The 25638-nt window shown below is 43.1% G+C and overlaps 2 protein-coding genes across 6 annotated transcripts in view; both read left to right on the top strand.

Annotated features, from left to right (window-relative positions):
- Positions 1–7817, top strand: part of CWH43 (cell wall biogenesis 43 C-terminal homolog) — a 50483-nt gene extending 42666 nt beyond the window's left edge. The window contains exon 15 of the mRNA XM_053256197.1: positions 7615–7817. Coding sequence (XP_053112172.1) covers positions 7615–7654 — 40 coding nt within the window. The 3' untranslated portion in view covers positions 7655–7817. The remainder of the gene's footprint in view (positions 1–7614) is intronic.
- A 3497-nt stretch (positions 7818–11314) lies between these two features.
- DCUN1D4 (defective in cullin neddylation 1 domain containing 4) overlaps positions 11315–25638 on the top strand; it is a 40382-nt gene continuing 26058 nt past the window's right edge. The window contains exons 1-2 of one of the 5 annotated variants that reach the window (XM_053256625.1): positions 11315–11534; positions 14048–14095. In XM_053256625.1, the coding sequence (XP_053112600.1) occupies positions 11510–11534; positions 14048–14095 (73 nt within the window). In that variant the 5' untranslated portion in view covers positions 11315–11509. Of the gene's footprint in view, positions 11535–11936; positions 12187–12270; positions 12292–14047; positions 14096–25638 lie in introns of those variants that run through there. The other 4 variants (XM_053256626.1, XM_053256623.1, XM_053256621.1 and 1 more) reach the window with 4 other exon arrangements.

Here is a 25638-nt window from a genome sequence, read left to right as displayed (position 1 = left end):
AACAAAAAGGGAATTTTAAGGAAAAGGAGAGCAGGTGCTTACCTGCTCTCCACTGCCACTTCTAGCTTACTGCTGGGGTGGCACGCATCCCAAAAAGCCCCACACACTGTCAGCATGCACATGGTGTCCAAATTTAAATTTACTAATTGAGAGAGCTTACTGGAAATTACTGCATACAGGCAGTAATGGCCTGGATGAGGGATAATAAACTAAAACTGAATCCAAGCAAGTTGGAGGTGTTCATTTTGGGGGGATTGTAATCTGAAAGATAGGATAGAACTTCCTGTTCTGGACAAGATTATACTCCCCCAGAAAGAACAAGTTCATAACTTGAGAGTGCTCTTGAACCCGGGTCTCACCCTGGTGCCTCTGGTTGAGGTTGTGGCCAGGAGCACTTTTTACCAGCTGTGATTGATTCGGCAACTACACCCATTCCTTGAGGAGAATGACCTGAAAATGGTGGTACACCAGCTGGTAACCACTAGGTTGGACTACTGTAATGAGTTCTACATAGGCCTTTGTATGTAGTTTGGAAATTTCCATTAGTTCAAAATGCAGCTGCCAGATTGGTCTCTGGGGTATCCTGGAAAGATCACATTATGGCTGTTCTTAAACAACTGCACTGGCTTCCACAATATGCTTCTACGCAAAGTACAAAGTGCTGATTATTACCTTAAAAACCCTGAATGGCTTAGGTCCAGAATACCTGAGAGAGCACCTTTCTATACATAGTCCCTACTGCTCATTAATATCATCAGTAGGAGTCCATCTTTGGGTGCCACCAGTTAATCTCGTGGCAATCTAGGATCAGGCCTTCTCAGTTGTTGCCTCTGGGTTGTAGAACACACTCCTCATGGATATAAAAGGATTATCTTCCTTAGAGGCCTTCAGGAGAGCCTTAAAGATCCTTAGCTAAGCGGGTTCCACCCTGGTCACATATGCATGGGAGAATAGAAGTGTGAGCACTGTAAGATATTCCCCTCAGGGGATGGAGCCGCTCTGGGAAGAGCAGAAGGTTCCAAGTTCCCTCCCTGGCATCTTCAAGAAAGGGCAGAGAGAGATTCCTGCCTGCAACCTTGGAGAAGCCGCTGCCAATCTGAAGACAATACTGAGCTAGATAGACCAATGGTCTGATTTAGTATATGGCAGCTTCCTATGTTCCTAACTGAATGCATGAATGAATGTATACATAAATAAAATTTCTGCTGATCAGAGTTGCAGTACAATGTATTGTCTTTGCCAGTACCCAAAGCTAAAGTTGGAAGACTACTCTGTGAAGAGAAGACACAGCCTGAGGTAGTAAGCAAGCTTTTCTAAACATCTAGCCTTTCCCCCCTTCAACTAATTAACAGGAGGAGGGAAGATTTTCAGGGGTTGGTTTCTCTTTAAGGGATAAGTCTCTGTGTGTGTGTGTGTGTGTGTGTGTGTGTGTGTGTGTGTGTGTGTGTGATTTGCCAGGGCTAGCAAACTCCAGTGTTTTTGTTTGTCCCTGCCTGGAGGGGGTGGAGTCAGCTAGGGCTGGGGGAGGCCCCACATTCCTTTGACTCACATCCTGTGTCTCAGTTGGAAGCCTACTCTCTACATAAGAGGTGAAGGCCCGAGAGCATAGCTAACAGGGATAGCAAACAAGACGGAGTTTTGCAGGAGTTTAGTGGGAAGTGTGCAAGGGAGCCTGGAGCAAGCCCCTGTGATCACAAGCAGCCTGGTGGAGAAGAGAATGTAAGTACAAATCTCTCTCATATTCTTAAGAAAGGCTGTTTGGACAGTTAAATAGTTTACCATTACAGCTGAGACCTATCCTTCTAATAACTATCTCTAAATACCAACAAAAACAGTATGAAGACAGAAAGTCAGCAGGGGAGGGGGCACTTCCCAGTGTATTGCATAGAGTGCCACATGTATGACTATTTGTCCCATGGAAAGCATCCTCAAGGATAAAATTGTATAACACATAGGAGAACAGGCCCTGCTGGGAGTGAACCAGCATGGCTTCTGCAAAGGTAAATCTTGCCTCACAAACCTTTTGGAGCTTTTTGAGAGTGTCAACAAGTGTGTGGATCAAGGTGACATAGTATACCTGGACTTCCAAAAAGCTTTTGTCAAAGTTCCTCATTAAAGACTCCTGAGGAAACTTAGCGGTCATAGGATAAGGGGACAAGTACATGTGTGGATTGCTAACTGGTTGAAAGACAGGAAACAGAGGACAGGTATAAATGGAGAGTTTTCACAATGGAGGGAAGTAAGAAGTGGGGTCCCTCATGGATCTGTACTGGGACCAGTGCTTTTATTCATAAATGTTCTAGAAGCAGGGGTAAGCAGCGAGGTGGCCAAATTTGCAGATGATACCAAACTCTTTCGGGTAGTAAAATCCAAGGTGGATTATGAGGAGCTCCAAAAGGATCTCTCCAAACTGGGTGAGTGGGCGACAAAGTGGCAAATGCAGTTCAAAGTTGGCAAGTGTAAAGTGATGCACATTGGGACGAAAAATGCCAACTTCAAGTATACGCTGATGGGATCTGAGCTGTCGGTGACTGACCAGAAGAGGAATCTTGTGGTCGTGGGGGACAGCTTGTTCAAAGTGTCAATTCAATGTGCGGCAGCTGTGAAAATGGCCAATTCCATGCTAGGGATCATTAGGAAGGGGATTGAAAATAAAACTGCTAATATTATAATGCCCTTATACAAAACTATGGTGCGGCCACACTTGGAGTACTGCGTACAATTCTGGTCACCACATCTAAAAAAGGACATTGTAGAACTGGAAAAGGTGCAGAAGAGGGCAACCAAGATGATCAGGGACCTAGAGCACCTTTTTAATGAGGCAAGGCTACAACACTTGGGGCTTTTTAGTTTAGAAAAAAATACAACTGTGGGGAGACATGATAGAGGTCTATGAACCATGCATGGTGTGGAGAAAGTGGATAGAGAGAAATTCTTATCCCTCTCACATAACACTAGGACCAGGGGTCATTCCATGAAATTGATTGCCAGGAAATCTAGGACCAACAAATGGAAGTAATTTTTCACACAACACATAATCAACTTGTGGAATTCTCTGCCACAAGATGTGGTGACACAGCCAACAACCTGGATGGCTTTAAGAGGGGTTTGGATAACTTCATGGAGGAGAGGTTTATCAATGGCTACTAGTTGGAGGGCTATAGGCCACCTTCAGCCTCAAAGGCTCTGAGTACCAGTTGCAGGGGAGTAACAGCAGGAGAGAGGGCATGCCCTCAACTCCTACCTGTGGCTTCCAGCGGCATCTGGTGGGCCACTGTACGAAACAGGATGCTGGACTAGATGGGCCTTGGGCCTGATCCAGCAGGGCTGTTCTTATGATTAAGGTGGAGGAGAGCTTGTCTTGTGGTAGTAGCAAGCATGACTTGCCCCCTTTGCTAAACAGGGTCTGCACTGGTTGCACATGAATGGGAGATTGTGTGTGAGCACTGTAAGATATTCCCCTTAGGGGATGGGGCCACTCTGGGAAGAGCAGAAGGTTCCTGATTCCTTCCCTGACATCTCCAAGATAGGGCCGAGAAAGATTCCTGCTTGCAAACTTGGAGAAACTGCTGCCAGTCTGTGTAGACAATACTGAGCTAGACTGACCAATGGTCTGACTCGGTTTCAAAGAAAATTGGAATGGAATAGAATCTTTATTTCAGTCATCAACTAGGCAGAAACAAAACACAAAACACAAAATTAGAAAAATTGAAAATTTGAAAAATCATGCACATGTGCATCATTTATAATACAATCCAGCTTTTCTTGATATACAATGTTTGTTACCTTGGCACACAATTTTTTAAATTAAAAAATGCAGAACATGCACAACTGTGCTATCCAACACATTTATTGCCTCTTTCATGCATCCAATAAAGTAGAGTCTTGTTTAGGAAAGATCATTATCTCTAGGGAAATCTCTGGTTTCATAGACCTCTATCAAGGTTTTTTGGATGATGTTGTATGGTGACGTCTGCATTTTGGCGAGATACATCTTCTTGTCACCTGGGGCAGCCATGAATAGATCATAATATATGGTGTAAGTAAGAGATGGTGGAGACAGTATATCTAGACTGCACAGAAAGTCAGTGCTAATTTGGAAAGCTAGCGCCTAAACCTCCATTTCTATTAGTAAGTGGGAGGAGGGTCAGCTGTCTTCACAACTTTCTACTACAAGATGGACAATATATGTATTGTTTTTTCTGTTTAACTCAATCTGTTCTTTTAAAAGCAAGAAATTGGTGTTATGGACATGCAACTGTACCTCCAAACATCCTGAAGCTGTTCCCAGCTGACAGGGGTCCTCTGGAAATTCCATACCAACTCAAGTATTCAGTCCCTGTCTTAAAATAACCTTTTCTGTTCCAATACAGCCATTGCCACAACTAATTCATGGATGAGGCATTTGTGCTCTGGATATACAATACATTCTAACATTTGCACTAGTCTGTCCATTTGCAGTATTAATGCATGTTATATAATATCTTTTTAGCCCAATAGTTAGTACTCATCATCATAAACATGTATTCACCATCAATGCAAGTATCAAACAGAACAGATTTGATTCTGTACTTGCTTTCAGGGGTGTGAACAAAACTGGAAGACTTGGTTCAGTTCAAGCTGAACTGGACAGTCTGGTTTTGTGCACGTTGAATGGCATTTGCCATTTTGTCACCCATTCCCCCAGGTTTGGAGAGATTCTTTTAGAGCTCCTCCCAATCTGTTTTGGATTTCACTACCCTAAATAGTTTGGTGTCATCTGCAGAATTTGGCCAGCTCGCTGCTTACCCCAACTTCTAGATCATTTATGAATAAATTAAAAAGTGCTGGTCCCTGGGGGACCTTACTTCCTCCATTTAGAGAACTGTCAGTTTATATCTATGCTTTGTTTCCTGTCCTTCAACCAGTTACCAGTCCACACATGAACCTTTCCCCTTATCCCATGACTGCTACTTTTTTCAAGAGTCTTTGATGAGGAACTTTGTCGAAGATGTTTTCAAAGTTAAGGTATACTATGTCAACCGGATTACTTTTATCCACATGCTCATATTTACACTCTCAAAAAACTCCAAAAGGTTGGTGAGGCAAGATTTACCTTTGCAGAAGACATGTTGGTTCTTCTTCAGCAAGGCCTGTTCTTCTATATAATTAACAATTTTATCCTTGAGAATGCTTTCCATCAATTTGCCTGGAACAGACAATAGGCTAACTGCCCTGTAATTTCCCAGATCCCCCCGGATCCCTTTTGAAAATCAGTGTTACATTGGCTACTTTCCAGTCCTCCAGTACAGAGCCTGCTTGTAGGGATAAGTTATACATTTTTGCAAAGAGGTTGGCAACCAGGAACTTCTCAAGAAAAAAAGAGAGAAATCTAAATTTCAGGAAAAAACACCAGAAAATATTAAAGGCATCCTGTTTTTAAAAAACCTACTTAATTAAAAGCTAGCTTTATTCTAAAAAATTTCTGTAGAAGAAAGCCTTGACAGTAAGGCCTTATTCTGGAAACAGTTCTGTGTAACTTTTGTGTTTATAATCAGAGGTGCACCTAGGTAATTTTGGAGCCTGGACCTAAAGGCTTTTGGAGCCCCACCCCATGCAAATTAAGCATCAACTTGCTCAGCTGAGCAACCACACCACTTGGGACAGACTAAAGAGGATTTGGGGCTCCCCAGGGGCTGTGGAGGCCTTGGATTTTGTCCCCAAAGTCCAGGGGTAAGAGCAGCTCTGCCCGGAATGCCAGGCCTACTGAAGATATCAGCTGTTTGCTGCAGCAGTGAAAAATGGAAATTCAGTGTTTAGAATTATTTGGAAGATAAAAGAAGTGTCATCATGCCATTATATAACCCCCGCATTTAATTTAGTGCATTGTTCCACTTGCCTCATCTCAAAATTAAGATTAACACTGAACTGAAACAGTTACAGAAGAGTGAACTTAAAATATCAGGGAGGTTGGAGCTTTTTAGTTTAATAAATAGACAAGGGGAGATAAAATGGATGTTTCTTATTTGTATGTGTGTCTCAAAATATTACAGTTAGGACTTGGGTCAGCCATGCAGCTGATTGGCAATAAGTTAGGCAAGCAAAACAAAGTACAAACTGCTAGGGGCCAAGAGATGCCACTCTCCACATGGCAACATATTCTTAATTATATGGATATAAATTATATACTATATCCATACATCTTCATATACATTTTAATTGTAAGTTGATTTGGGAGCCCATCTTGGTTAAAAAGTGAGGTATGCCTATAAGAAGTAATTTTCTGAGCAACACATATAGTTAATTTATGAAATTTATTTTTACAAGCTATGGTAATATCTTGTAGGGGACACATCTCCATATTCAGAGACCACTTACCTTTGATTACCAGTTGAAAGACAAAAAACAGGAGATGGTTCTATCACGCCCCAGTTGTGACCTTCCCAGGGCACCTGACTGGCCACTGTGGAGACAGAGCACTAGACTACATGAACCTTTGATCTGAGTGAGTGAGTGACAATGGGAACTCTTCTGTTCTTAATCTAAAAAAGAAGCACAGAGGGGGGCAGCACCACGCCAACAAATAGGAAGGAAGGAAGGAAGGAAGGAATCAGGAACAGTGCAGTAGCAGTGAGTAGATCCTGGTGCATTTTGAGTAAAACTCTTCTTCAGGGAAAATGGTTTGCAATGCAGAATACTCAGCTTCTAAGCTAAGCTGCTTACACGTTGATTATTCTGCTTTGTAAACAATTTTCCCTGAAGAAGAGTTTTACTTAAAATGCACCAGGATCTACTCACTGCTACTGCACCATTCCTGTTTCCTTCCTTATTAATCTAAAAAAGTAACTTCAATAAGAACAAATTGTTTTAGAATTCTACTTGGCTTTATAAATGCACAGCTTGCCCTATAAAAAGCTAGACTTAACAGCATGAGTGAATCTCTTCATGTGGCTTTTACTCTATGAATATATGCAGTATCTCTGTCCAAAAGCTATTTCAGAGTACAAAGAGTTTGGGTCCTTTCCTTTTGGGGGGCAGTGTGTACATGGATTGTGCATGCATTATGTGCATATCATGAATTTTGTTGTGCAACTTGTACCAAGAGCCAAAAGCTAACCCAATACCTTTGCCACTGTTTCTCTAGAAAATAACTTTCATAAACATTTGACATGCAGCTCCACCTGTCTTACACTGAGGAACACACCCAAGCAACCTTTTAAAAGAAAAATCCCACATATGTGTATACTTTGTGTTCTCACTGGAGAATCTGTCTATGCAGTTGTGAGTGTGAACAATATAGCGGGCGATCACATTGAGCAGGTGTCTTCAGGGAACCCTCTCTAAACTGACATCCACCAAGGAACCCCTGTAAAACAGTGCTGCATATTGCAAAGGTTTTTGGGGAGGGTGCATGGTCAGTTCACGTGGAGTACAGGCCAGACCTAGTGGGCTTCCTCTTGGCCTTTGTGAAGTCAGAGTGCAACCTAGAACACAACCAAATACCCTCTTGGTGCTTTGGATTGCATGGGAAGATTGGTAGTGGACAGGAAATCCTGTCCACTATTACTGACCTTTTCTGTGAATCATCTCTGATTAACTTTCAAAAGAACCTCACAATTTGCATTCCCTCTATAGAGTATTTCAAAGACATCATGGATGTGGTTCTGAAAACTAGGACTGCATGACTGGCTACCTCTCTTCCTTGCATATCTGTAAACAAATGGATACTACAAGACCACCACAAGTCCCCACTCTTTGGTGGCAGAGCTGTAAGAAGAACCTGTGTTCCAAGAACCCATACACAGTGGCTCCCGGGGCCTCCGTGAAGGGCAACTGGTGGTGCCCCCCGTGTCTCTTCTCTCCCTGGTGTGTAGTACAAGGGGTGTCATTTTTCTCCCTGTTGCACGTGCAGCCACAGCCCTGATGGAGCCGCCTGGGTTAGTAGGCTGCTGTCCCGCCGCTGGCCAGCTGAGTGGTCAGGATGGAAGTTGGCTGCTGTGCCCACCACTCTAATGAACTCCACGCATGCACGACAGCCAGCTGAGCGGTGGAGGCAGGGCATCCTACTACCCCAGGTTGCGCTGCCAGGAGAGAAGGGGCACCATGGGGGCAGGGTTGTGCCCGTACACAGGCCACCTGTGCCCAAACACAGGCCACCTATGTCCTCCCTACACAACTGCCACTCTTCTTTCCTCACAAGGAAAGTTCATTCAGAATATGTATGCCGCACCTCCAGTGCAATACTGCTAGGGGCAGCTAAAAAAAAAAATCAATATTAAATGAATAAAATTTAGTTAACTAAATCCACCTGAAGAAATGCTTGACAAACAAGCAGAAGGTTGCCAGTCCGAATCCCCACTGATATGTCTCCCAGACTATGGGAAACGCCTATACCAGGCAGCAGAGATATAGGAAGATGCTGAAAGGCATCATCTCATACTACATGGGAGGAAGCAATGGTAAGCTTCTCCTGTATTCTACCAAAGAAAACCACAGGGCTCTGTGGGCACCTGCAGTCAAAATTGACTTGACAGCACACTTTAACCTTTAAATCCACTTAGACTTAGAAGGCTATGCTGCCATTTTCAACTACTCAGGAGAGTGAGAAGCAAATAGCTTTCAAGGAATGCCACAAATATATACAATCCAGTTTTGAGTTATGTTTCTTAGATGCTTGGTTTATTAGTTTATTGAACTAAAGCTGAACAAGAATTAAAGCAACTCATATCAATAATAATGAAAAATTCTCCATAAGTTTCTTATGTCAGCATATAAGCATCCATTACATACAGCATCAGTACACATCTCAAACAATTCTGAACTTAAGAGTGTAACCAATGTGGGGGCAAACATGAGCTCAATAGGTGTCATTCAACAACAGATGCATTTGCCCCCAATGGTCCTGTGTATCAGCAGTTAAGAAATATGCCACAGACGAGCACTTGGTAGGGTTATAATGAAGGCCTTGGAAAGGATATTTAGATGCTGTGACGCGTCTATACCTACAAAGATTAGAACGTTCGGACAATGGTTTTCCCCATGACACTCTATGGATGCGAAAGCTGGACTTTGAAGAAACAAGACAGAAAAAGCATTGACGCTTTTGAACTTTGGTGCTGGAAAAGACTTTTGAGGATACCATGGACAGCCAGGAAAACAAACAAATAGACCATATAACAAATCAATCCAGAATTCTCACTCAAAGCACAACTGACCAGGCTCAAACTATCATACTTCAGACACATAATGTGAAGACCCAGCTCCCTTGAGAAGTCCATAATGCTGGAAAAAGTTGAAGGAAAGAGAAGACGACGCTTAGCAGCAAGGTGGATGGACTCGATAATGACAGCAATGAATGCACCACTGAGAGACCTCAAAGGCCAAGCTGAAGACAGACCATCTTGGAGAGAAACCATCTATGTGGTTGCTAAGAGTCGATACCGACTTGACAGCACTTGATCAATCAGCCAATCAGCCCTACAGTATTGGAGGTTATTGCAGATGCATCCATGGTCAGAGTCTGTGCTGTCACAGGACCATGGTCATTGTAAGTTTCTCCAGATCACATGTCATTAAAGAGGAAATATTTTAATCATTCTCCTATGCAAAAGAGTAGACAATATAAAACAGAATAATATCTACAAAGGCCAATCAACTCAAAGCCTCTGGGAATAGGTGCTCATGAGTACACAAGGCTCAATATCCCTGCCTGAAAGCCTTCAAGATACCAGATATTTTACTGGATGAATCTCTAGTGCGCAGGTGTATGCAACATTTGCATATGGGGCATTTTGCATTGGTCAAAATACAAAGACAGCCAACTTCAGCTACAGGTAAAGCAATAACTTAAAAGAGTCCTATGTCATCTTATGAACTAAGGTTGCAATCCTAGGCACACTTAATTGGGATCAAGCCCAAAGAATCTTACTTCCAAGTAAACATGAATATAGTTTGGTTATAGTACATTATATTGTGGAATAAGCTTTTACATAATAGAGCCCACTCAGAAGATGCATGAAGTACTATCCTAAGCTGACAGGTAAATATACTCACATAAGAGGAAAATAGGTTCATAAATAAGAGAGTCAAATGGCCAAAGAATGCACGGTGTACCGGGTGTGCGTCACCATCAATCAACTCCCCCGCCCTCCATACTTACATGCATACCTTTCCAGCTTAAAGGTACCACACCCGTCATACATTTGGGTGAGGAGACTAACCCACAAAAGCATATACCAGTTAGTTTATAAAGTGCCATGGAACTCTATTGCTAGCCACATATCTTCCAGCTAAAGTTAAGTTAGTTATTGCAAATATATTTAGCTGCATCAAGCAGCTAATGATCTAATCACATAACCTTTTGCTCTCCAAACACAGCACACAATAATAGTGTTTGAAATGCTAGCAGTTACTGCTTAGACCTTTATTTACCTGAGGAATCTACAAGTTAGTGGTAATAAGTAACCTTATTTTGTGCACAGGTGACAATTACATGTTTTTATTGTCGATGAAAATATCTGTATATCTTAAAAGATTGTTTAATCTTGCACTAAAAGAAGTGCTCCTAAAATGAAGCCTAGGACGTCGCCTGCTTTATATAATATTATTTCGTACCAGCCGCAGCAACTATCATTTATGCCAACCCATCTCCCGACGCAGTGTTCAATTACCTTCAGTTTTAGAGACAACCAGTATCAGCTACAAATAGCGTGGGTGCCATCTACAGGTCATGCCGTATTAACGCTTAACGTTCAGCTGCGATATTTGGTTTCGCCAGAGTTCCTTCCACCCCACTCTCCCATACGCATACCACACATAGAGCCATCTATTAGAAGGCTTTTGACTTTAAAAAAAATTGCAATCTGACTGCAAAAGGATGGTAAGCTTAAGAGATCCTACACTTTGCTATATTTCTCACAATGGGCGCCTTCAAACGAGGCGTTTTAACTAATAACAGCAAGAACAAAGTCTCTTGTTTTTATATAGTGCGGGTTCGAAGATCGTTAGATATTTGTAATACAAAATTTTGTATTCCATACCCTGATACAAAATTCCTTTACAAGCGGTCATACAATTATTCTCAACGACAGCAAGAACCCATTTAGCAAGCTCTAATACCATCAATGACTTGCGTTAGACTCCTCTTAGCCAATCATTTAAGAGGATGGGCGAGGCCTCGAACCCATCCTTGTCCAATCAGACCGCGAAAGCCACACGACATTAGTGTTCGCCTTTTGCACGCGCTTGGTACAGTGATTGATGTCACAAATAGTCCAATGGATACAGTGGAACAGGCGGAACGCTTCCAGAGCCCGGGCCGTGGAGGCTGTGCCGGGGCGAGTGGCAGCCGAAGCATCCCATCGGAGCGACAGGGAGCAGGCTGTGCGAGGAACAACGCACCAATGTCGATTCCGTGTGGGCGGGGCGAAAGGGCGGGCCTCCGTGTTTCGGAGTCAGAACGGAACAGTGAGGGAGCCGGTCGGAGCGCCCGCGCGCGGGGCAGTGCATTTGCGACTGCCGCTGCCCAAAAATGCACTCGGATGCTGCCGCTGTCAGTAAGTTGCGGGCAGGTGTTGTGCGGTGGAGAGGCAGCTCGTAACCTTCGTCTTCCTGAGAAGGGGTTGCAAGGGGGAGGCGAGGGTGGTGTTCTCCTTCTCCTGGGATGAAGCGGGGAGGGATGTGTGGAAGGGGGAGTGGGGGTGGCGGTGAGCCGGCGCACAGGGGAAGCCCAGGCGGAGCGGGGAAGGGGGCAGGTAGCGAGGAAGAGGACTGGGGGTGGTGCCAGGAGGGGTAGGAAATAGTTGTGACGCAGTTTGCCCCATTCTGGCCAGGGATTTTTCCGGATAGCAATCGTCTTCCTGGCGGGCGGGGGGGGGGGAGCGGGGCCTCCCATCACCCCGCATTGAAAGAGAAGCGGGAGGTGGGGAAGAAGGAATCGGTCCTTTATATTCATGGCTCTAGGGCCCGCTGCGAAGGGGAGGATGAAGCACCTCTCTCTCTTTCTCATTGCATTGTGGGAATCTGATTCTCGTCTCCTGGCTTCTGCGAGGACATATGGTGGTGGTGCACTACGACTCCCAGAATGCAACGCCAACTGCCTGTCTCCCACGCCCCCCTCCTTTCTCATCCATCACCGCCCCCCCGCGTTTGGGTCAGTGGGGTGCAGCTTGAGAGCGCAGGCCCGTTCTCCTGGGAAAGAAAACGCAGGTAGGGGGTTCCTGCAGTGGATCATACCCAGGAAATCTAAGGCTCCTACTTTCAAGGCTGTACCTGCTTTATGGGGAAGAAGAGGAAGCAATAGGAATGGGAAAGGCTAATAGTTTGTGTTTATATATTTTGCACCTTAACTTAAGGTCTCAGTGTTTTTCTAGCGTTTTGCTGTACTGGGCGAAGTTCCCTGTTACCTGACTGTCATTGTCTGCATTCTGGAAAAGTCATCATGGGAAGGGGGGCGGGGAAGCAGAACAGCCTTTGACTGTGTTCTGAACATGTTGTTTTGAAGTCAGTTTTAAGTCAGTAACTTCAAGTAAACATGTATTCGTATGGATCTGCCCATTTTCTCTTGTCACTAGGTAGCATCAAGGAGATACGAATCACATTTTATTATAAACGGTCTACTTTGCATGTGGATTGCTATAGACTAGGGTTCTTCTCAAATTATTTCCTGACTTTTCAGATTTCTTGTGTTTAAAAAATAATAATCCACACACATTGCCTTTCTCCCTTCAGGATCCAAAGCAGTCATAACCCAAATCTTTAACAGGTCTGCTTGGAAGTGCATCTAGATTTTGGTGGAACTGTCTCCTAGATATGCTTTGATCTGCAGCCTTTGTTTGCCTTGTCCTCATCTTTGTATTTTGGATAACTTCCAATTTCTGCATCATATTTAAGCTTTGTAGTTTCAAAGATACAAAATGAGCATTATTAGCACATAAGCTTTTCTTTAAAAAAAAAACCAGAACACTAAGGTATTTATACTCTTAGTTTTCATGAGTATTCAAAATTATAATTACAACTATCCAGTGCTAGGGATCAGCCTGCAAGCTGCTACAACTTACCTGAGGTATCTGCATAGGTTTCTCCTCCAGCTTTGCTACTCGCTGTAAGCCTCTTACAGCATCTGCTTCTTTTGACTTTCTTTAACTTTCTCCACACAAGCAGACGGGGCAATAGCCTGCTTGTTTCCCTGTAGGAGGGTGAAAAATGATGTCTCAGTTCTTTGTGGTGAGAGAGTATCTGCAACGTGAACAGGGGCCAAATCAGGAGGATAATGTTTTCACCACTCTCCAGGTCAAAGAGAAAGGCAGGCCAGAGGAAAGGAGACAATTGACAAGAGAATTGATTTTAGTTGTTTTTATTTTAATGTAAACTGCCCTGAGCCACTTTTGGAAGGGCAGCATAGAAATTAAATTAAAAAATAAAATAAAAACAGTTTACAAGCAAAAAAGGGGCCTAGGTCTGTATGTTCTTCTTGTAAAGATGACCGTGTATTCTCTGAGGGGCAAAGGCCAAAATGCATTTGGGACTAAAGAGTTAAATGTAACTCTCTAATATATGGGAATAGAATTGTAACTAATATTTTTCATTGTTTTACATAAAACATCTTCATATTACATAGTTATCATTTTGAATGAGCAATAGGTAGTAAGTGATATTTTAAAACCATGCTTTGTAAAACATTTCATGTACCATTCTGGAAATATTTCATAAGACTTTTTTCAGTTTTTCCAAATGTTCCAGTTTTTCTATCACTGGCCTTGGGAGTGGGGAGAGAGAAAAAAGTAGTTCCTGCCACACACCCCCGTTGTAATATTTTCGCATAGATTAAGCCTTAAAAGTTAAGCCTCAAAACAAGCTAGTCAAAATGCAGTACTGTATAAAACTATTAAAATTACATTATCCAGATTTGTTATGACCACTGAAGGCCACCTCACATAAAATGGTTTTTAATTCTTTCAAAACAAATTATTGCATTTAAGGTATGAAGTTCTTTAGAACAGTGCAGTTGTTAAGCCAAAACGCTTTGATTATGCTTCTATGTTACTTAATCTCATGCCTCTTATTTCAGATGTGAAGGAAACATCTGAAGATTTAAAACAAAACAAGACTTCTGAGGGTACATATCTAGCAGAACAAGCAAAGTATTTGGATACTGGATAATGTTCCTGTTTTTTGATGTTGTTTTTAAAATCAGAATTGTGTAGGTTCCTTAGTGCTACTTCTGCAAACTCAATCATTTCAAAAGCGTAACAGCCGTAGAAACCAAGGAACTATAGATGTTGGCCTAGCTAAAGGATTTGGCATCTGTTTCATTCCTTAAAGGAACAGGCATGCAGTCTGGGAGTGCTTCTGGATTCACACCTCTCCCTGGGGGTTATTCACACATGACTTTACGCAGCAGGGTATCTGAGGTGCAAAACTACTTAGCAGTAGACTTGAGGCAGTTTAATTCAGGGGATTAGATGGACAGTTCACATAGCCGTGGTCTCCTCCCCACACTCCCTGTGATCTCTCTCCTATGTGCGTTCCCACTGCTTGCTCTGGTTTTTCCTCCAACCAATCACATCGCAGGAGGAGGCACGGGACACCTCCCTTCAGTATTACTTTTTAAAAAGTTTGACAGCCAGCCGGATTTCCGCAGAAGTGACCAGTCAAAACAACAAAATGCTTAATCCCAATTTGCAGTCTCCATTGTTAAGCTTCCAAACATCTGCATATGTAAGCTGTGTTCCTATGGTGACCAAACTTGAAAGCATAGGAAGACACACATTTTGCTTGTGCTTGCATTTAACTCAGGAATTTCTCCCTCCCCTTCTGGACTCTGTTCACAGAATTTTATCAAACTGCCACATCCCCTCCTTCCATCCCCCAGCACTTGCAATTGCAAATTACTCAAAGAACACACCAGACTGAGCTGTCAAACTCACCTTTGCTGATACTTGGTGTTATGGAAGTCCACCCAGCAGATACTTAAAAATAAAACAAAACACGAAAGTGCGAGTAAGCCATATTATTGGCAATGGCCGCTCCACACATCAATGAAAAAGTTTGGGTTTTTTCAAAAGCAGCTGGAAATACAGGCTTTTATAAAGCTGGAAATGCTTTGGGCTAAGGCAGAATGAGCAGCCTCGATTTGAGGGGAAACAGAGTCCCTGATAGCCCGCAGAGACTAAGGGGCAAATCCTGCTAATATGTGGACTGTCATACTCCAATCCAGAGTGGATTTGAAACAAAAGTCCTGTCTGTAAAGCCTCCTGGTATCTCAGGTTGAGGCGGTGGCCAGAGGGGCTTTCTATCAGCTTCGGCTGATATACCAGCTGTGTCCATTTCTCAAAATTAATGAACTCAAAACAGTGGTACATATGCTGGTAACCTCCAGACTTGACTTCTGCAATGTGCTCTATGTGGGGCTGCTTTTGTACGTATTCCGGAAACTGCAGTTGGTCCAGAACGCAGCAGCTAGTTTGGTCTCTGGGTCATCTTAGAGAGATCACATCATTCCTTTGTACACTGGCTGCCAGTAGGTTTCTGGGCAAAATACAGAGTGCTTGTTATAACCTATAAAGCCCTGAACAACTTAGGCCCTGGGTATTTAAGATAACTTCTTCTTCTTTATGAGCCCCACTGTCCATTGAGGTTGTCTGCAGAGGATCGTCTCTAGTTGCCACCAGCTCAGCTGGTGGCCACATGGGGGACGGGCCTTCTTGGTTGCTGCCCCGAGACAGTGGAATGCGCTCCCTACTAAAATACGATCCTCCCCATCTCTGACAATTTTTAAAAAGCATTTGAAAACCTACCTTTTCACCCAAGCTTTTTCAGTTTTTTTTTAAAATTAAGTTTTAATCTGTGTTTGACTCTTAGATTTTCTAAATTGTTTTAAGATTGTTGTGTATGTTTTAATTAACTGCCCAGAGAGGAAAGTTTGGGATGGTGTACAAATTTGACAAATAAATAAATATAAATCATCCCCTCGTGTAATATATTGGAAGCTGAGTTCTTCAAGAATGAATTTTTCAATATTAATCTCTGCAAAGTAATTGCTGAGTTGTGATTTCGAACATATGGTATGGCTGTCCTTTCAGGAAAATCTATCTATCTATATAATTAATTATCTTAAACGTACCTGTTGCTAATCCCTGCATGGCAGCTTTCACGAGGGTTCGCAAGCGAGCTGCTGATTAGTGACAGGGACGCGAGGAGAAGCAGCAGCCGGCCGCCAACGTAAGGGTAGTGGCTGCTGCCAGGTTGGCAGGTGGCTGGCTGAGGAGAAGTGGCCACTGCCAGGCGGCTGCCAGGGAGAAGCAGCGGCTGGCCGGAGAGGAGAAGCAGCCTGGCCGCCAAGGGAGAACGGGAGAAAGAAATGAAGATGGGCGAAGAGAGACAGGAAGAACTAAGGGCACAGATGCTCTGCGCCAGGTCAGCTAGTATTCTAAATTTTCTATTTTAGTTAGTCTTGCAAGTACAGTGCTGAGGGTGTGAATAATCTTATTTCTCTTCATTCTTTTTGGTCCTTTGACCATGGAGGCTGGACTGCTTGGTTTACTATATTATTGTGCACGTATTAAGTACTACAGTGGAAATATTTAAGATTTTTCCTTTGTTCTTTTTGGTATTTTAGCAACTGGTTTTACATAACTGGGAAGCCCAAGATTTGGGTGCTAATTTTTGTTGCTATTTAATTATAGCATTAGTAGTAGTCATTATTTTTCTCATTTGTATGTGGAAAAGTGGGCTATGATGTTTCACGTTCTTGGCAACAAGTTAACGTTATTGCCTGTAACTACTGACTGATATGTCGGTATACATTGCCTAGAGAGAGAGAGATATCAGGCGGTATATAAATATGGTAGATAAATACATGTGTAGCCATGTCTGACTTTGCAGTTTGACAAAATGTCTTAAGTTTGTAATTCATTGTTTAACTAATATTAAAATATTTAGGAACAACCTTGGGGTTTCAAGATAAATGGCCTGATCCTTCCGATATAACAGTTCCCATCATCTAACTAAAACTTCCAAGGAAATGTGTATGTTGTAGCAAACGTCTCATCATGACATTAGGAAGGGCATTGTAACACCTGACACAATTTAGACAAGAACAGTCTCTCCCTCCCCCACCCCCATTCCCTTGAGGCTTTCCCTTGCTGGGCTGTGTAACATTAGACCAAGGGTTCCCAACAGGGGGTACTTGAAGGACTCCCAGGGGGTATTCAGAACGCTCCTGCTTCCGCATGCTACAGCTGTGCTATTTGTTCCCCATCTAAGGATTGTTGGCTTGAAGCTGATGCATCTTCAGTGATGTTTCTGCTGTTCCTCATTGGCTGGCTATGAGCTGAAGTTCAGCATACCCTCTCAGCCTGACTGACAGGCTACAGAAAATTACCACTGGGTACTCCCACTGAAAGTAATAGGACATGTAAACCTGTCTTGAGTCTCCATTAATTCCAATGAGACTCTTTATGAGTATTGTAGTTTAGATGTAAGCCAGTGACTGTAGTAGTTTGTCTCCTTAACTGTGACATTTAAGTGTATGTGTGTACATACATCTTCTCTCTATGGGGCACCTGAGCTGAAGGTTTGCAACAGAAGGTGTACGCTTGTTTGTGAACCCATATACTAGAGGTTCGGTTTTGGGTCTGATGGCCAGCCCGTAACTGAAGCATTTTATTGTGTTGTCGTGAGTAGTTCTGGAGAGTGGGAAAGTGAAGAGGTGTCCTTCCTCCTGAGTCTCCAGATTGTGTAGAACCAAACAGCTTTTTTTGGGGGGGTGATCCCTTTTCACTTCAAAATGGATAGACTTTTAACCATCTGAGTTCAGTATTGGAGGAAATAATACTGTCAAGAAAGTTAGTCATGGCCAACTTAAGTCCTATTGATTTCAATGGGACTTGGCCTAAAACCAACCTCTTTATAATCTAACCCAATAAAATAATTAGACCTACTTGCTTGGAAGTATGCAGTTGAACTTTTGGACTTGATTTTAAAGTAAACATGCTTAGCATTAGGTTAATGGTCTTTTGAGATACTGCTGCAACAAATCTAGAATAGTACAGGTGCTTTTTTAAAAAGTACTGAATCAACTCGTCTCTCTCTCTTTTTAAAGTTTAATGTGTTGAATGTTTCTCAGTGTCTTGTATTATTTGGATCTGAACTGAAATATTTGGGGCTTTAAACACTGTTGCTCATCGTTTATTTTAGAAATAGACTTACACAATGACTTTTAAATGAACATGGATGTTATATCTGTCAATTGGAGAGCTGGATTAGTTCTTGTAAAAGAAACAATTGGGATATAGCTCTCAAAATCTAGGATGAAATATTTTTCTCCACCTGGATAGGCTCGGAAGTTAAATTTTGAAAAGTATAGCTGTACCACAGAGCTACAGCCCCTTTCTCTAAATTAGTTCCCAGCTTGCTCCTAGGCAAGCAACCCAGTCCTATGAATGATTACTCTCAAGTAGTTTTAAAAAGGATTGCAGCCTTCTGTATTCTTGCACATGAAAACTGGACATGTAAATTCTAATGCAGACTTGGTTTTGTTACTAATTTATCATAATACTAGTGTCATGGGTACTTCAGCTTTTGGTATCTTTTCAGTCCCCATCCCCACCCTGGTAAATTCCTTGGCCTCCATCTATACATTCTTGGAGTCCAGAGGGATATGCTTGTACTAGGAATGGAGCCCATTATGTAGCTTTGCTGTATACAACTATATATGAGAAGGAAATATTTTTCCTAGTTATGTGTTCATTAAATTTGTCCAGTTACCTGACATTAGCTGGCATTTGCTGACATGATTACTAGGCCAAATTGGAAGAAAGGATCATTGTTCAGCCCAAATGGCAGAGTCCGTTTATGGGCAGTGGAATATTTGCAACTTCTTAAAAAGAAAAAATAGTCTTTGTTCTAGAATCTAGGCAAACGTCTTGTTTTGAATGTCTGTAACATACAAAGTTGTTTACTAGCCTATCTGCCCACATATGCCAATGAAAGTGAATTATGGCACATCGATAACCTGAATGGACCCCCTCCCCCCGCCTTTAAAGCAATATCATTATCTGGTTACCTAGAGAACTTAGAAAAGGTTAAAAGCCTGATCAGATGTAATAATATATTAGCAGAAAATAACCTTGTATTAGGATAATATAATGGCTGAGCTGAGACTCTCATCCGCTATATGGTTCTATGAATTGTGCTTCATTGAGCTTTGCTTTCCATGCTATCCCCTCTTTTTGTGTGTGAGCAAGGAGATCGAAAGCTTGCACATATGCTTTTGAGTAAACTAATAGCTTCCCATTAACTAAACTTGGGAAACTAGTTCTAATTGTTGAAGCAATAATCAAGCCATGGTTTCAGATCCTGGTTTAAGTAACCACCAGTTTCCTCTAAGGCGTGCGTGCGCTCACAAGTTTGCTGATGTCCTCTCAGTTAACTTTATATCCTGCTCAGGTTGAATTAGGAAGATCCCACTCTGAATGCATTTGCGCACACAGGTCCTTGATACTGTCACCCAGAACAAAACTCATTCCGCACAGAGATAAAAAAATTAAAAGGACCACTGGTAACCACTAGCTTAACCTGTGCAGAGCATCTGCATGCTAGTACTTGATAGCTCCCCTCACCCCCTACCACAGCCCCCCTCACCTCAGAGATCTCTCCACCCTCACCTGAGCCACCCTCCTGCTCCTCCATCTCCATATGGTTGCTTCCATCCCCCTCACTCCTCTAGGTCACTACTCCATCCTCCTCACATCCTCCTGCTCCTCCCCATAGCAGTAGCAGCAGTTGACCGGGCCCTTTCTTGCTGCCGCCGCCGCCATTGCTGCTCATTCTCCTCAGGCCACTGACAGGCCTGGGCTCATCCCTTGCCTGCCTGCCTCCCTCTGCCAACAGCCTTGGTTGCCCCAAACAGCAGCAGTGATTGACTGGGCCCTTCCTTGCTGCCAATAGGTGCTGCTGTGGCCGCTGGTTCCCCTCAGGCCACTGACAGGCTTGGGATCATCCCTCATCCTTCCTCTTATCTCTCCCCCTCCCTTCTTTTTCTCTCGCCTCCACTTACTCTTACCCTGTGTCTTTCTTCTCCTCCCTTCTCTCTCTCTCTCTCTCTCTCTCTCTCTCTCTCTCTCTCTCTCCACCCCCCATCCTTAGTTAACAGATCTTGTTCATCTTGTTTCCTCATCTTATCCACACAACAGCAGCCTCCTTCTTCTGAAGGGACTCTTTCCTCCATCACGACCCCTCTCTTCACAGACCCCTGCTCACTATCCATAGATAGTTAGATAGATAGATATTCCTCTCCAGTCAAGAACATCTTCGGACCAGTAACAGTTGCATTCCAACTGATCTTAACCATCAAAGGCTCCTTCTCCCTATCTGCATATGGAATCCCCACTGCCCAATCAACATAGTGCTTCTGCTCTCACAAGCTCCTCCTCCCTATCTGCATATGGAATCCCCACTGTCCAGTCAGGTGCTTCTGCTTGTGAACTCTTTCAAGAGCTGCCACACATGGGATTAGCCACAGGTGCACCTTAGAGAATTATATAGAGAGAAGATAGTTAGAACAAACCACCGCTTCTCAAGTTTAGATGTACTTGGAGAAACTGCTGTTTGTTCAAAAAGCAAAAGTGGAAGTGTTCAGTCTCCTCACCCTTATTCATGGAGGAGTAGGGGTACTGTGTAAGCCTTAGATGACTGTGACTTGACCTGATAATGCTGATCCATACTTTAGCATGTCTGAACTGGACCAGTGGCAATAAAGCATAAATTTATAGTAATTAATGAGTGTTACAATTATAAGTCAGTAACCTTATGTATTAAACTCCTAGCTGTGAAACATGGGAAGCATGTTGTGTACATTGAGAAGGAAGTGGGACATTGATTCTCCTCAGCTGAAATACAAAGTGGTATTGCTGTGTGATGAAATATAATTACTTTATTTCTAATAGTTTTTACTCACTTTCCTATCTAATGATAATTAAGCCAGCAAAATTAAAAAACAACACTAAAAACAGTTCAGATAATTAAAACACCAAGATGGAGCAGACAATGACAATACAACATAGTTCTTAAATATGTAAAATAAAACAAAGAACCAAAAGCTCTTTGAGATGAAACAGTTTTCATCACTCAAGTAAAGTTAGGGACAGTTGGATATATCTCAGTAGGACATTCTAAAGCCTTGGCCCAATAACAGAAAATCAGTTCCCTCTAACAGGGATTCCCAGATGTTGACTACAACTCCCAGAATCCCCAGCCAAAGGCCACTTCAGCGGAGGATGCTGGGAGTTGTAGTGAACAACATCTGGGAATCCCTGTTAGAGGGAACAGTATCCCTGACACTCAAGTCGATCTGCGTGAGGAGCACAGTGCATTGGGGGATTTCCCTGCTGCCAGGCACTCTTGCCACCCAGCTCTTTGGATTCTCAGGTTGCAGGCAGCCTGGGTGTTCACATGACCAGGGAGTAGGGTAGAAGGGTACACTCGCGCCCTGGTAGCAAGCATGACTTGTCCCCTTAGCTAAGCAGGGTCTGCCCTGGTTGCATATGAATGGGAGACTAGAAGTGTGAGCACTGTAAGATATTCCCCTCAGGGGATGGAGCCACTCTGGGAAGAGCAGAAGGTTCCAAGTTCCCTCCCTGGCATCTCCAAGATAGGGCTGAAAGAGATTCCTGTCTGCAACCTTGGAGAAGCTGCTGCCAGTCTAGGTAGATAATACTGAGCTAGATGGACCAATGGTCTGACTCAGTATATGGCAGCTTCCTATGCTGCACTGTACCTCAGATATTGGGCGAACATGGAGTAGGACCAGAGATGTGGGTTTTCTGGAAAAAACTCCCATACAAATTCCCCTTCATTTGCATAAAATTAGGCATTTTTCTCAAATCATACTAATTTTTCTGATGCACTGAATAGACATATACTATAGAATAGAAAACTGATTTGATATTTGATCTGTTAATGCGGGGGGGGGGGACCCAAAACCACCCACTAGATTAGCTTCCCCTCACTGTATCTCAAAAGTCTTTCAAGTAGCAATTCTAGAAATGGAAAATTTTCCACCCCATGTCTGAGTAGGGTCTCCATTGTCTATCTCTGTTTTGGGGCAAGTTCATATGAGAGGCAAAAGCATTTTTCAGGTATTCTGGTCCTAAGATCTTTAGGGCCTAAAAGTCAGCGCTAGCACTTTGAATTGACTCTGGAAACAAAATGGTAGCCAGTAAAGCTGGCTTAATACAGGAATAATATTATCTAACTTCCTTAATACAGGAGTAATATCTAATTTGTGGCCAGTTAATAATCTGGGGGCTGCATTTTGAATCCTTTAAGTTTCAGAACAATCTTCAAAGGCAGCCCCACACAAAACACATTAACAAAACTCTAGACATTACAGTGTGTTTGACTGCCTAGGTGTGACTAGGGCATAGGGCCAGTTTGTAGTCAGTCATTCTATAGCTTCCTAGTAAATTATTTGTATTCCACTGATTCTGAAAGCCTCTGTGGTACTTGCTCAATCTTTTAAATTGCACTGGCCTAGTTCAGACATCACATGGAACCTTGGCCTTGTACATATGGGCACCCTTTCTCCCTTCATGTGTGAGGGGAGGAAGACTTCTACTTCTGCCTTTGGCTTGGAACCTGCCATGTTTCATGATCCCAGCTTTGGATCCTGACTTGTTTGCAAACTCCATTTGGATCAAGACAGCCATTTGGACATCATGGCAAAATCTGGCATGTTCTAAGCCAGGGGCAGTAGAATGCTTCCTTCCCTTTGCACATGTGGGGTGGTGGTGGTGGTGCGAGGAGGCACAGACCTGGAGGCTAGGGAATGTCCTGTGGAACCAGGATTCTGTTACATACCTGAACAAGGCCACTATGTAGTTCTAATTAAAAATGTGACCTGAAGCAATTTTAAGGGAAATGATCAAGACCCAGTGAGTTGCTCTGGCCTGTCTGGATTGTGTATTTTGTTTTCCTCCAAAACTCTTTAACTTCTCTATTTGATATGAAGCCTTTCATGGATCTGAGAGTGGCTAGCTACACTGAAGGAGCTACATTCCAATTTTGTTAATTTCCCTGAATTTCTAGGCAGGATAAGTAGTCTAGTTAGAAAAGGACTTAGTCTAATTTTATTACTTGTACAAAATATGATTTAAAACAGGACTGCACAACTTTGGCCCACCAGCTGACGTTGGATTATAACTCCCATCATTCCCAGTCACAGTGGCCAATAGTAATAGTAGATTATGAGAGTTGTAGTCCAACAACATCTGGAAGACCAAGGTTGTGCACCCCCCACCTTAAAACAATAGTTGCTATTTAATTGTTCGTTGTATTGATTTGGCTCAGTGGGGGAGTCCAGCTAATAACAAATCAGCTTTCTGAGAGTTTGAATGTTTTTGTTACTGGACATCAACTCTTGCTTGGTTAGACATAAGGTAATCAAGTAGAGCAGAAGATATTATTAAAATTTTAGAAAAGCATTGATATAACAACAGAACATTTGTTCTATAACAAAATGTAATTCTAATGAAGATATTTGCCCTGAGCTGTTGAAATAGTGTAGGAGATACAGTCTTTTGACCAATTTCCAGTTGCAAAACTTGCTACCAGTAGAAGGCAGAGCTGGTCTTGTGGTAGCAAGCAGGGTCCGCCCTGGTTGCATTTGAATGGGAGACCACATGTGAGCACTGTAAGATATTCCCCTCAGGGGGTGGAGCCGCTCTGGGAAGAGCAGAAGGTACCAAGTTCCCTCCCTGGCATCTCCAAGATAGGGTTGAGAGAGATTCCTGCCTGCAACCCTGGAGCAGCCACTGCCAGTCTGTGTAGACAATACTGAGCTAGATGGACCAATAGTCTGACTCAGTATATGGCAGCATCCTATGTTTCTAAGGTAGTCCTTTTGTCATCAGGGCTGACTGGACCATACAAGCAAAGAAGACTGCTGCCTAGGGCAACATTGTTCAAGGGGCATCAGTGACCAGCCATGGAGAGATGCCATTTAAGCCTAGATCCTCCTGCTGCTTCTGGCTGGTTGGCTCCCCAACGTGTGAAGTATACCCCAGAATCCTTTCCAGTGCTGTAGGTGGTGAGGTGTACACTTGAGTTTGCATGGAAATATACCTGTCCTGCTTTGGTTCGGCACTCCAGAAAAGGAGTGATGAATTGGTTTGTGCACATCCCTACCCTTGAGTATCTTCAGATATGTCGCTTACAGAGAACCATATTGAGCCATTTGAGATGGCTGGGTCAGATGTATATAACCGTGAATGTCAAATAGCCATTTGCTCTGTGTAAGTTTGTCTCCAAGAATGAGCACATGAATGGGTTAATAATGGCTTGTTTGAAGAACTCTGAGTTCTAAAGGTAGAAAGTAGTGAGGGACAGTTGAGAAAAACCCTTATAAGCAGGAACAAAGTTATTTATGACTGAGCTTAGTCTTTTCTGATGATGTCTCTGAAACAGAAGCAGGGGCTAGATACCGGCCTTCCATCTGACTATGGTGTTTCTTTTGTTCAAAGACTTATCCAGTGCCTATCATAAAATTCATGGCAACTAATATCTTTGGATATAATTCTGTCGACATTTTCTGCATCAGAGCCATAGTCTGCTCAAGATGTGTATGTTGAGAGACACTGAGGCGAGTCTCATGATGGGTTAGACTCTCCAGAGCGGGTTTGCGGATTGAGTCTGCTCTCCCCGCAGATGACTAGAGGGGAAGCCCTGGGCAGCTGGATCGTCACAGAGCCGGCGGGAGCTTGGGAGTTCGGGGGCTGCATGGCCCCCGGAAGTTCCAGCATGTTCTGTGCAAGTGCGCAGAGCATGCTGGAGGGACCCCTGACCCAGGAGGCTGCTTTTTAGCCTCCCTGTCAGGGGTCTTCTTGTGAGTTGCTGCAGCGCGGCAACACATGATCCAGAAACCCTGGTTAGCAGAGCGCTTGCTCCGCTAACCTGGGCTAAGGGGAGGGCTTTGCAATCAGGTTAACCGCTTTGTGGTAACCGGGCTCGCCTGGTGCTTCTCACGGTCCGCTAAAATTAGGCTAGGCTCCCCTAGCCCAGTTTTAGCCGATTGTGAGAATAGCCTCACTACCTCCTTCTGTAGACTCATTCATGTCAGTACTACTACTACGAATACTTATATGCTGATTTTCAACCAAAGTGGTTTCCATAGAAAAATAAATAACAAATTAGATGGTTCCCTGTCCCCAAAGGGCTCACAAGCTAACAGAAACAAATGTTTAAGATAGACACCAGCAACAAACACTGGAGGGAAGCTGTGCTGAGATTTGGAATAGCTACTTTCTCTCTTCTTGCTAAATACAAAAGAATCGCCACTTTAAAAGGCTCTGCTCAGAGCCTCATGACGCTCTTCTGTGACATCAGCAATAATTAGATTGACCATTCTAACTCACTCTTTGCTAGTCTGTATATGTATGTACAGGGTCTATATTAGAATTAGTTTTTTCACACAGGCACAGAGTGAAGCTTTTGATTTCAGGTACTTTTTTGCAAAGCTAAAAATAATGTTATATTGAAGATGAAACACTTCACATTGTGAACTACATTTTGGGAGTTGCAAAGAATCAAGTGAAATATTCCGACAAGATCATGTAATGGCTTTTATGGGAGGTAGGTGACCTTTAAAGTCTAGTGTAAAAA

Source organism: Hemicordylus capensis, chromosome 5 (assembly GCF_027244095.1).
Source record: "Hemicordylus capensis ecotype Gifberg chromosome 5, rHemCap1.1.pri, whole genome shotgun sequence".
Classification (NCBI taxonomy): domain Eukaryota; kingdom Metazoa; phylum Chordata; class Lepidosauria; order Squamata; family Cordylidae; genus Hemicordylus; species Hemicordylus capensis.
Note: the sequence above shows the minus strand (reverse complement) of the source record. Positions and strands in the feature narration are given on the sequence as shown.